The sequence below is a fragment of the Panicum virgatum genome, chromosome 8N, assembly GCF_016808335.1.
Source record: "Panicum virgatum strain AP13 chromosome 8N, P.virgatum_v5, whole genome shotgun sequence".
In the NCBI taxonomy this organism is placed as follows: domain Eukaryota; kingdom Viridiplantae; phylum Streptophyta; class Magnoliopsida; order Poales; family Poaceae; genus Panicum; species Panicum virgatum.
The window spans coordinates 7,417,153-7,430,594 of NC_053152.1; the positions used below are offsets into that span (position 1 = coordinate 7,417,153).

At 47.3% G+C, this 13,442-nt stretch overlaps 1 protein-coding gene across 1 annotated transcript; it reads left to right on the plus strand.

The window, feature by feature from the left end:
• Window positions 1-12,439: 12,439 nt before the first annotated feature.
• On the plus strand, window positions 12,440-13,150 carry LOC120684730. The gene has a single exon (XM_039966618.1). The coding sequence runs from the start codon at window positions 12,440-12,442 to the stop codon at window positions 13,148-13,150; it is 711 nt and encodes a 236-aa protein (XP_039822552.1).
• Window positions 13,151-13,442: the final 292 nt, after the last annotated feature.

Here is a 13,442-nt window from a genome sequence, read left to right on the forward strand (position 1 = left end):
GACTAAAGGCTATGCAGGGGCACGCAACCGATTCACCTTCCCTGCCTTGGGCTATAAATCACCCCACCGGCATTGTATTCTCTTCATCGGCCAAAGCTTTCTTTGCCTTCTTCTTCTTCCAGCCCAAAAAACCCCAGCCTCCACTCCTTCCTCAAGACAGATGGCCAACAACAAGCGCATCGGTGAGGGCTCCTCCGATGTTCCTCCACTGCTCCGGCCCCGTCTGGGTAAGTCATTGTTTTCTTCTCTGTCAATGCTGCATCTCTGATATGCTTTTGACCATCTGCTCTTCTCTGTAGATACGCCGCCATGGAACTTCCCCCAAACTTCCGGATCCTGGATGCAGGCACCAAGGAGTACATCCGTGACCTCCTCCGCCAGCTCAACGAGGTCCGTAGCGACCTCGACCGGGCATGGACGGACTAGGTCATCATCCACGGCCAACTCACCAGCGCCGACACCAAGGCCACAAGTAAGTTTTAGAACCATGTCTTCTTTAATGACCTTCAGATTTTCCACTCTCATCCCTTCCTCTTTCTTAGAGCTGGAGGCACAAGTCCAGTCTCTGCTTGACGCCGCCCGAGTCGCCATTGACTCGGTGAATGCGAAGGGGGACACCATCGCCGTGTGTCTCCATTCCAGCCCGCGTCACTGAGGTCGCAGAGTACGGGGCCCATGAGGGCACCGCCAGAGCCATCGCCGTCGTCTCCACCATGTCCGGGGCGGACTATCGGCAATGGGCACCGGTCTTCCCCGAGCCAGGACCACGGCGCGATGCCTTCGAAGAGCTTGTTGAGGACCTCTACTACCCAGCTGATGCCGTTGCCCATGATGTCAGCTCGGAGGGGGTCATTAGCAACCCCTTCGGGGAAGAGTCAAACTAGGTTGTAGCATGTAACAGCCTATTCTGGCTTTTGTAAATATAATCAATGAATGGCTCCCCTTGTTGGCTCTTGTCTTCTGTCTTTACTGTATTTTGCATTAATTTCCGTCTTGCAATCGCTCCAAATATAACAATACCTTCTTGCGATCACAATTGAACCAGAAAACCAAATCAAAAATAAACCATGCATCTCTAGATTAAATTTTTTGATCTAAGGGCGATACATGTCATATCGGCCACGAAAACACTTGAACGCATTATGATACGATCAAGCCTTTTCTTATTTTTCGTGCTAAAGACGATACACTCTCTGCATTGGCTATCTTGAATTCAACCGATCTTTTTACTTAATCGGCTATGCATCTACCCAAACACTTGGGTAATATTTCTTCAGATACTTCCCATTAAGAGCTCTAGAATACTCTTCCCCTTTGAGTGTCTCTAAAATATAGGCATTGCCAGGAACGCATCTGTTTACTCTGAATGGTCCTTCCCACGTCGGCGACCACTTGCCAAATTTTGAACTCTTTGTTCCTATTGGCAGTATCAACTTCCAAACCAATTCCCCATGCTCAGGTTTTGGCTTTTACTTTTTTATCATACCATCGGCTAACTCTGGCTTTATTTGCCTTAACATTTATGAGAGCCTTCAGCCGATGACCAGCCAAATCCTCTAATTCATCTTTCATCAGAGCAGAGTATTCATCGGCCGTCAATTGATTCTGAAATGTGACACGCCGTGAATCAAGTTTCAACTCCCATGGGAGAACAGCTTCATGTCCGTATACCAAATGATATGGAGACACCTTTGTAGCACCATGACAAGCCATTCTGTATGCCATAAAGCCTCATGAAGCACAGTATGCCACTTTCTAGGATATTCATCAATCTTTCTCTTGATCAATTTGATGACCCCTTTATTAGATGCTTCTTCCCGACCGTTAGCTTGGGCATAATATGGAGAAGAATTCAGCAATTTAATCCCCATTCCAGTAGCAAATTCCTAAAATTCATCTGACGTAAACATAGTACCCTGATCGGTCGTAATGGTCTGTGGAATACCAAACCGATAGATAATATGTTCTTTGACGAATTCAATCATCTCCTTTGATGTAACATTTTTCAGAGGAATTGCTTCAACCCACTTGGTGAAATAATCAGTAGCGACAAAGATAAACTTATGATTTTTACTGACCGATCAAATCAATTCCCCATCCTCTAAACGGTCACGGCTTGATTATGGGATTCATGGCTGACGCAGGAACTCTTTGCACGCTCCCAAACTTCTGACATTCTTGGCATCCTCTGTAATATATGAAGCAATCTTCCAGTATCGTCGGCCAAAAATATCCATTCCTTCTGATTACCCATTTCATCTTATAGGCCGATTGATGGGATCCACAGACCCCTTCATGAATTTCACCCATTAATACCTTAGCTTCTTCTTTATCGATGTATTTGAACAAAACTCCATCAATCGTCCGATAATATAAATCTTCCTCCAACAATACTTACTTGATTGCCTGGAATCTGATTTTTCTGTTCACTTTCTTGGATGGATCTTTCAAATAATCAATAATCTCTTTCCTCCAATCATCAGCTGTTAATTCCAAGGCCATTATTCCTTCCATCTGCCGATATCCTAAAGCATGCTGAGCCAGCCGATTTGCATCACTGTTATGAAATTTGGGAACATGCTCGATGGTTACCTTCTTGAATTCTTTCAGCAGCCGGAGACATTCTTCATGATATAACTGCAAAATATCATCTTTGCATTCGTACTCCCCATCTAACTGATTAATCACCAGCATAGAATCTCCAAAAATCTCAACAGCATTGGCTTTGATCTCTCGAAGTAATTGAATTCCCTTGAGAATAGCACGATACTCAGCTTGATTATTGGTTGCAGAGGCTTCAATTGGAAATGAGAACTCAAAATTTGCCCCCCCCGAGGGGAAATCAGCACCACACCAATTCCAGAACCATTCCCACATGAAGATCCATCAAAGAATAAAATCCAAGGAACAAGATCTACCATGTTTAGCTCTGGTCCACAATGTTGCACAATACAATCGGCTATGGCTTGACCCTTAACTACTTTAGCCGATTCATATCTCAAATCAAATTTTGATAATGCCAAAATCTATTTCCCTATTCTCCGTTTTAAAATTGGCAATGAGAGCATATATCTAATAACGTCATCTTTGCTCACAACAACACATTCGGTCGATAATAAATAATATCTAAGCTTGGTACAGGAGAAGTATAAGCAAAGACACAATCTCTCGACAGGAGAATACCTGGTTTCAGCATCCAGCAACCTTCTGCTCACAAAATAAATAGCTCTTTCTTTTCCTTCAAATTCTTGAATAAGGGCCGATCCGATAGCACGCTCATCAGTCGATAAATACAATTTAAACAGCTTGTGCTTTTGGGGAGGAACCAACACCGGAGGATTTACCAAATAATATTTGATTTCATCCAATGCCTTCTGATGTTCCTCTCTCCATACAAATTAATGATCGGCCTTCAACTTCAGTAAAGAACTGAACGGCTGAATTTTTCCCGACAGATTAGATATAAATCTTCGAATAAAATTAATCTTGCCGATCAATGCTGAAGTTCAACCTTCGTTGTAGGGGCTTCAACTTTGTCGATGGCTGATATAGTCTTCTGACTGATTTCAATCCCTCACTCATGTACCATAAAACCCAAGAATTGGCCAGCTGATACACCAAAAGCGCACTTGTTTGGATTCATCTTTAAACCATGCTTTCTGGTGCATTCCAAAGCTCTACGCAGATCGGCCAAATGTTCTTGGTGCCCCTTCGATTTCACAACCACGTCATCAATGTATATCTCCACAATTTTGCCGATGAGTTCATGAAATATATAATTCATGTCTCTCTGGTACGTAGCACCAGCATTTTTTAATCCGAAGGTCATGACTACCTACTCGAATAAACCGAGATGCCCTAGACATCTGAACGCAGTCTTGTGGATGTCTTCTTCTGCCATAAAATCTAATTGTATCCAGCATTGCCATCCATAAAACTGATCACTTTGTGCCCAGTAGCAGCATCTACCAACATATCAACTATTGGCATAGGGTAACCATCCATCGGCGTAGCTTTGTTGAGATCCCTGAAATCAATGCACACTCGTAGTTTTCCATTCTTCTTGTAAACAGGAACCACATTAGAAATCCATCCGGCATAACGACACTGCCGAACAAAATTAGCTTCAATTAACCATGTAATCTCGGCCTTTATATCTGGCAAAATCTTAGGATTACATCGCCTCGCTCCTTGTTGATATGGCCGATATCACGGTTTTATAGGCAAACGATGTTCCACGATAGATCTATCCAAGTCAGGCATCTCATAATATTCCCAAGCAAAGCAATCTTTGTACTCTCTTTTCAGTTCCTGCTTGTATTTGGGATCCAAGTTGGCGCTAATAAATGTCGGCCTCAGTCTATCACCATCTCCAATGTCAATTTCCTATAGTAAATCGGCCGACGTAAACACATGCCCCAACTTCCCTTCTTCCTCTAGGAACTCATCCATCAGGAACTTTCTGAAGAACCGACTGCTTGGATCGGTGTGGAACTGTTACTGGTCGATTCGCCATCGGCCTTAGCCTTGACACGCCAGACTTGTGATTTGACGCTTTCTTGTTTAGAGTCTGTTCTTGTTCTTCCTCAATGATCTCCAGCTGGCGTAACCTCTAAACACATCGCTTCTGGGACCTGGTCAAACCTCCTGGGCACCATTGAAACTGATCCATACGATCAGGCTCATGTTCTGGATCTCTCCGCATTGGCTGATCATCATGTACTCTGTCATCGACCACCTGTTCTAGCTGATCGTGTACAGGCACTCTTCTCCCAGCAGGATCACGTAGCATTGTGCTGCCCCCCAGTCGATCATGCACTGATACCCTTTTTCCTAGCCGATCATGCATAGGAGTGCGCTCACATAGATAGGGCTCATGACGCGACCTTTCATATGATCGGCTGCCTTGACCATTACATTCGGGACAATCATATGCCGATGGCAATATCAACCCTTCTTCCCAACAGTAGACAAAGAAAGGACACCTCCAATGATCTAGCTCGCGTCGCTCCTCTTCTTCTCTATGCTGCTGCCTTTCACCATCACGCTGAAACTTGTTCAACAGCATTTGAGACGTTACACGTCTACGTGATGCCGATGAACGATCAGCATCCCTCATCGGACCCTTTCCTTTGACCTCATCGGCCGCTATCTGCGCTTTAGGATCAACAGCTCCAGATTTCTTGGCCGATGATGACGTTAGAATCTTAGCTTGAGAAGAACATTCATCTCTGGCCACATCAACCATGTTCGTGGCGAAAGGATGTCCGTCGATCTTCATCGTCTTCTTGGGAGCTTCAAACTTCAATCTCCCTTGTTCGAATGCCATCTGAATCTGCTGTCGGAAGACCTTGCACTCATTTGTGTCATGTGACGTGGCATTGTGCCACTTGCAGTACTTTATATTCTTGAGCTTGTCCTCCGATGGAATCTTGTGATATGACTTCAACTTGATCCACCCTTCCGACAATAACAAGTCAAAGATCTTATTGGCTTTGGTGATGTCGAACCCATATGACTCAGGCTCTTTCTTTCCAAATGGACACGTCACCGGCTTCTTGCTGTTCTGTATCCACTCAGCCGATGTGACTGTTTCTTGCTCCCCTTCAGACTCATCATTAGCAGTATATTCCACATAGTTGATCTTCTTCTGAAAAGGCTTCTTGGACTCGTAGGATCGAGTCTCTCCTGTCATCCGACTTGCGATCTGGCTAATACTTTCAAACTCCTGTGATGCATATTTATCTTTAATGTGCGGCAAGAGCCCGTTAAATGCTGCATCGGCCAACTGCTGATCGGACAGAACTAAACTGTAACATCGGTTCTTGACATCTCTGAACCTTTGGATAAATGCAGCAACCGATTCATCGTTTCTTTGTCTCAAGCCAGTCAAATCGGTCAACTTTAACTCAGTAATCCCAGAGAAAAAGAACTAATGAAATTGTCTCTCTAGATCGACCCAATATAATATGGAGTTTGCCGGCAAAGTGGTGAACTAAGCAAAGGCCGATCTAGACAAAGACAAGGAGAACAAACGGACTCTGAGTGCATCTTGGTTGCCCGCTTCTCCCAACTGTAGAAGGAACCTATTAACATGTTCCATCGTAGAAACTTCTCCCTGCCCTGAGAACTTTGTGAAGTCAGGCATCTTGTACTTGTGGGGGAGAGGAATCTGATCATAAGCTGGAGGATAGGGAGTCTTGTACATGACGGATTGTTGCTTTGGTCTCAAACCAAACTTCTCCCTCATCACTTCAGCAATCTTTGTGCTCCAATCAACTTGCGGTTCAACTATTGGCATTTGCCGAGGGGAAACCGTGCTCGTTGCATTGGTCATCATCGTAAGTTGCTGAGCTACATGGTTCATCGGCTGTCCAGCCGATTGCATCTGATGTGTTTACTGTACTATCCGATTGGGTGTTTGCTGAGTCATCGTCGGCTGTGTAGCTGATGGGTTAGCCAATTGTTGACCAGTAATATCCATGTACGGCACATTGACATACCGTATCTGTCCAGTTGCTTGATTGTGGAATACCAGTTGATTCCCTTCTGATGCGGAGATTGCGACAATAACACTTCTGAAGGAGATTGGGGTTCCGATGCATTAGCTTGTGCCATATGTTGTGGACTCCATGCGCCTTGTGCATTTGGCTGTGTTGCCAATGCATCCTGCTGCGTACCCATCGGCTGAACGGCCGATGGATCAGGCTAAGAGGCTATCGGCTGAGAAGCCGATGCATTAAACTGCATCTTGGGTGACGTAGAAAAGAAATCTAGATGCATACCATACCCAGTAGCAAGATCCCATCCTTTAGGAAATTCGGACGTAGATCCACCTTGCACAGTAGTAACAATCGGTGGCGTGGTTGAGTAGATAGGATCTATCGTACCCGCCGGTGCTACAGAAGTCATCTAGGGTGGAGTTTGACTGTTGCTTGTTCCTGCCTGGCCATCTTGAGCCGATAGGGCTGCTGCCATAGACACCTCCAAGGGAGTATATTGCATCTGATCTGGTTGTATATAGCAAGGACCCATGCACCCTGGTAACGTGCCTTCAGCAAAATTCTTGGCCACTGCATTATGCACCGTGTTGCCCATGACTGTTGCACTCTTGATGAAGGCTTGTGCCACAACCTGGCCAACTGCGTCTATCATATTGGTTTCACATTGAGCATTCACTCTATATGACTTGAGGCATTCATGTTTGAATTTCTCTACCAACTCTTCATATTCCTTCTTCTGTTCTTCTTTGAGCTTATCTTCAGGAACAGGAATCTGGTTTTCTTCACTAACTGCAGATTTATCTGTGAGTTCCACCATGTTGAAGCTTTCGTGTCCCACCGAGCGTGCCAAAAGATGTGTTGACGCAAAAATCAACACACTGGAATCCGAGGGCAAGTGTTCGCCGAGTCACGGAAAGTCAACCAAGCGTGCCAGTCAATTTGACCTGAAATTGACAAGGGAGAAAACAAAAACAAATTCGAGAGCGTATCGGCCGGGATTCCGAATATCTCTCAGATGGGCGTATCGTCAAGCTTTGCCGATACTATAAACGATAAAAAGATATTAAATGCAAGCGCGTAGTAAAGAGCGCATCGGCAGGATCAGCCGATACACTAAACGACAAAACCGGCTTTGAATAGCCGATCGTGTATGTATGACAAGATCTAAGCTACAAATGTGTAACTTAGATGGTGTGAAGCTAAAAACAGATCTAAACCGGCTTTTGAGGTAACTAAAGTGTTACTCCAAAACCTAAAGCCGATCTAGTATATTTTTAGATGTGATAATGGCCAAAAAGCATAGGAAAACCTATAAATCTAGCCGATATCGATAATTGGTGAATAAATTTAGACGAGACGACAGCGATGCGGCCGGAAGTCAAAGCCTAGATGAACTCGATAACTATTAAATAGATTTGAACGAAGCTATAGCGACGCGCCTAAAGCTCAAATATACTCGGTAAAATGAAAACTCACCAGCAAATCAAGTCGCTCGAATGTGAGATGTCCTTGATCAACTCGAAAGAACTCGTCGAAGAAAGAAGAGAAAAGGCGAAGTCGCCGAAAAAGTGCAAAGGAATTGTAAAGTTTGTTGTATTGGATGTGTATCAAGTTTTTCCAGTCCCTTACAACTCATATTTATAGCCTAGCGCTATCAAGTCCTAGCCGATTACGGCAAACATTACTTGACCCTAAAGAAAAGACTATTTAAAAGATAAACTACTTAAAATATTACAACCGAATCATCAAGATTTTCGTAGAGTCCGGATCCTCTTCTCCTTTCTTGACTTCATCGGCAACTCTCCATCGGCCGAGCACCAGAGCTAGCGGATCAGCATCTTCGCAGAATATTCCTCTGGCCCATCGGATGGGCTCCATCGGCCGATTCCAACCCTGTGCATCTTTTGGTTTCTTCCAAATCGGCCACCTTCCCTTCACAAAAATCAACTTCCTTGACACGTGTCAAAAACGGTGTCAATATCTGAGTTTTGGACGCTATGAAGGTCGCCAGCGCGGTGGGCCTTAATGGGCCGGCCCATTTGTTTTCTTTTTCTTTTTTGGTTTAACTTCAAATGCCCGCAAAGTATACTAAATGAACGAATATTTGAGAAATTTTGACACGAATAGATTTGTCGCAACTTGAAGTATTTTTAGGAATTTTTTGGGAATTTTTCATTTTTTGAAAAATCAAATTTGATTTTTGAATTTGAGCCAATTTCTAACCGCCCGGTACCGGAACCGGCCCGGACCGGTTCCACCGGTTACCGCGGTTTCAGGACCGGTTCCGGTCGGAAAAAATAACCTTGGCTGCGATATCACAAAGTAATAAATGAGGCCGAGCCCCTCGCACCGTCCCACGTTCCCACTCACGAGAGGAACGGTTTTTAGAGAACAGAGCCCATTCTTATCTTCTTTCGGAAGAAAAGAAAGGATTGCCATCCTTCTCTCTATTCTCTATCTCCTCAAGATGGGAATGGGCCGACCCGGCCCTAGCCTTGGACCCGGCCCATGACCTCGAGGCCAATTCTAGGGGTCATGGGTCGACCCATTTCTCCTAGATGCTATGGCTTTGATGGCTCATTAGTTATTATGAGTCGACCCAAATATTTTTCTATAATCCTAAACCATGAATACTATCAACACTTTTAGAAAAGATAAGATTGAAGATTAAAATATATGACAATAATATATTAAGATTGTTAGCAATGCATCAAATTAAATATGTTTACTAGCGATCCATGATTTTAATTTTATCCATTTTCACTTCTAACATATGATATTCCTCACAATATTTTGAAGTATATAGAATCTAATAACCTATGACCAGTTCTATTTATTCAAAAGAATGACGAAAACCAATAAATCAAATAAAAAAATTTATTAATATGACAAGTGGGTCGACCCATAATACCTATTGGGTCAATAGGTTCCGGCACTATTGACCCATTTTGAAATTTAGGGTAGGCCCCTAGAACCTAACCCTATTTTTGTGGGTCCAGTCAACTAACCAATGGGTCGACCCGACCCATTCCCATCCATACTCTCTCCCCTATCTCCTTTGCTTCACACACAGGAGAGAGGAGGCGGTGCTGGCCTGACCAGGCCGCAGGGCGTTCTACGCCCGCGCCCCTCCCCTGGCGCTCGGGCTGGCGGTCGGAGGCCGCGCGCGTGCGGTGGCCGGGGAGTCGCGCCCGAGCTGGGCGTTGCGCAGCGCGTGCTGGCAGCCATGGCCGAAGGCTGACCGCGCCATTCCGACGGCTGGGGGGTTGCCCGCACCCAGGCCGTACCAGTCGCGCCCGTGTTGAGCCGAGCCGGCGGCTGGGGGCCCGCGCCTAGGCCTAGGCATTGTCTCGCCGGAGCACCGGCAGCTGGCGACCGTGGGCTGCGACAACGGTTTAGCTTGTAGGGCCATGGTGTGGCGGCCGGGGGTGCCCGCGCCAGCCGATGGTGCGCCGCGTGGCCTCGCGCTCGTCTTCAGGACGGCGCAATCTGTTCTCTCCTATGCAACACGGCATCCGTAGGTTCGATTTGCACGCATGTCATCAGGACAACGGCAGTTTGGCACATTCCAAGGCCTGTCCTCAACGCGCGACGACAGGGCCATCCTTGCGACGCCACCGTCGATTCTCTAGACCGATGGGGTTATTTTCGGCGATGGACAGCAACGACGGCTGAGCCACTTTCATGTCGCTGGGCGCTGCCGATGCGCCAACAACATAGTGGTTCCTGCTTGTGTTCTTGTGTGTGTGTGTGTGTATGTGTGTGTGCGTGCTTGCTTAAAGCAAAGTCACAGAGTGCAAGAAAAATTGATTTCTCACCTTGTTACCTTTAGCTCTGTAGAATTTCGTGCTGATAACGTGTTAAGAAATCAGCTCTTTGTTGCACACAAACACACAATACCAAGGACACTGATGTAGAGAGGAGTTTCTTGTATTGCTTTCACTTTTCAGTAGTTACAAGTGATGGATGAGACCTCCTATTTATAGATGGAGAGTCTCATATGAATACAAATGTATAGTGTATGAACACTAGAACTTCTCCCCCTATCTTCATTAATTGGCCACCATCAAAGTCAAGGAATTCACATTGCTTTGGACTTTGATTCATAACAAAACAAGCTAGCGTTGCCGCCGTTGTTCCTGTGCACCTCGCTCTCGGCCCCACGCCCACGCCCTGACTTGCTTCTCCTCTGCCGTGCATAGGGATGGCAAGGGTACAAATTCGCTGGGTTTACCCACAGATCGAGAAATTGATGACCCAGACCCATACCCTAATGGAGTAAAAATCCATTGGATTTTCAGCTTTCAGGTACCCATTGCCATCTCAAGTCGCACGCTCGTCTCGTTGGGAGTACAACTGAGCCTGCCGACGGGTGCTCATCGCTAATTCTCCACGTCTGTTGGCCGCAGGACCAATCCAGCGCCTCCCACGCACGGCTAAAGCAACCTGCCAAAGCCTTGGCGCCGACCCTCGTCATCTCTCCGCCCTGGCCCCTGGAAAAGCTGTCACCCTAGAATAGAACCGACATTACCGGAAACCGCGAGTTCACCGTGTGCCTCAATGTTTGCCGTGTGCTTTTCCTCGGGCACACGGTGAACAGAACTTTTGCCGTGAGCCGAGAACTAAACACACGGCGAACAGAAAGCACATGGCGAATCGAGACTTCGCCGTGTGCACCAGGCCCGACACACGGCGAATCAAGACTTCGTCGTGTGCCCATCAGACAGCCCACGACAAAATAGGCTCCACATTAACGGCCGTTCGCTGCAGCTCAACGCCGTCAGCATTCGCCGTGTGCCCACAGCCCAGCACACGGCGAACCTTAATCTTTGCCGTGTACCTTGGGGCAGCACACGGCGAAATCATGGCCCCATTAACCGATACCAAACGGCCGTGGACGTCGTCGCCTTTGCCGTGTGCTAGAGTTAGGCACACGGCAAACGTAAGGGTTTGCCGTGTGCTGTTTCTAGGCACACAGCAAAGAAGAATGTTCGCCATGTGCTGAGCCTTTTTGAAAGGCCCTTGTTTGGTTTTGGTAATTGAGTTACAACTTAGGTGGACTAATAAGTGTTTATGTTGAGATACACAGGAGATTAGTCCACACAAAGACACTAGTATGAGCGACATATGCCATGGAGGAGAAATGGCTAAGGGTTGATGCTATGCTCATATAGTGTGATGGAGGAACTCATTACATATGAGACATGACATGGAGTTATGTGACCAAAGTGGAGAAGATCAAGACAAGGCTTGGCTTGATGGACCGGTTGCAATGGAGAAGGGCAAGTCAAGGCTTTGAAGCGAGGGACCGCGAGGCGGTGAAGCTTGGGCAAGATTTGGCGCCGATGGACCGAGGCAATGGTGAAGAGCGAGCAAGGTCAAGATCGATGGACCAAAGAGGTCATGTGATGATATGGAGTGGATCATATCATTCAAGGAAGATCAAGCCAAGTGTTGACTCATGAAGATGATCAAAAGGCTTGATGGAGTTTGGTGCTTGTGTGGCATCAATATTTGGGAAGATGAAATGGAATGCGCAAGGCAAAGGTATGACTTGTAGGGCATTTCATTTCATCGGTCAAAGGTTGTATAGAGAAGTGCATGACCGGATTTAGGATAGATGGCCGTACTATCAAGAGGGGCAAACTTGTTTGCATATCGGTCATCTAGTGCCACTTGAGCAATGAGTCCGGGCCTCCTCCTAGCCGTCCGTGCGCCCCCTCCTCCTTCCGCTGCCCTAACCCTAACCCTAGCCTGCACGTGGGACTCCACCCACGAGCAGCCACCTCCTGGTGTCGCCCCCCCTGCAAGCGACACCTCCTCCCACACCACCCAGGCGCCCCCCTTCCCTAGGGCTGCGCCTTCCCCCCAACAGATTCAATATGTTGATGTCCCCCGAGGTCTCCAGTTCCTCCTCTGCGCCTACTGCTCCAGTCATGGGTGAGGTCACGATCAGCCCCTTCGCCACCATCAACGTGAAGTCTCACGTCCCCATCATGCTGGAACTTCGTGCCTCCAACTACACCAAGTGGAGCATCTTCTTCCTCGACATGTGCGGCAAGTTTGGGCTGCTCAGGCACATCGACGGGACTGCTCCTCCTGATCCTGTTGATGCGCCCTATGCCCAAAATGACTGCTGCGTTCGCACTTGGCTGTATGGCTCCGTCTCGGAGTCCGTCCTCGACTTCACCATGGCGCCAAATCAGACAGTGCGACAGCTTTGGGTCGCCATTGAAAATCACATTCAAGTGAACAAAGCCCCTCGCTCCATCTACCTGAGTCATGAATTCCACAACATGACTCAGGGAGATCTGTCTGTTGAAGACTACGGGAAGAAGATGAAGGTCGCCGCCGATGCGCTTCGTGACGTTGGTCACCCAATTACGGAGGCCACCCTCGTCCTCAACCTCATGCGCGGCATCAACAAGAAATTCAGCAATACCGCTGACTTCATCGCCGGCCAGAAGAACATCACCTTCACCGAGGCTCTCGATCAGCTTCAGCTGAAAGAGCTCCGGCTGGCAAACGAAGATCAAGTTGCTGCTGCCACTGCTCTCGTCGCCGCCTCCAATTCTGCTGGCTGCGGCTCCGCTTGTCGGTCATCTTCAACCACAACCGGCGCCCAGCGGCAGCAGTCCCAGCAGTAGCAGCAGTGGCGCCCAAGGAAGAACCGGCACAATGGTGGCAGCAATCAGCAGCAGCAGCAGCAGATGCGCCCTCCTTCCCCAGCAGGCCCGTGGTTCTGTTTTAACCCATGGGCTGCTCAGGGAGGATGGCAGCCTGGCGGCCAAGGTGCTAGAACACGTGTTGGATCTTCTAGTATGGGCGGCTGGGGTGGGCAAGGTCTGCTAGGCCCTCCACCTCAGGCCCACACCGCCTTTGCCCCGCTCCAGCAATCCTCCCAAAACTCGGCACAGTCTTGGGATCAAGCTAGTCTTA

Bases quoted from the DNA above. Each gene is read 5' to 3' on its own strand.
- LOC120684730 (XM_039966618.1), top strand. From the start codon at position 12,440: ATGGGTGAGGTCACGATCAGCCCCTTCGCCACCATCAACGTGAAGTCT.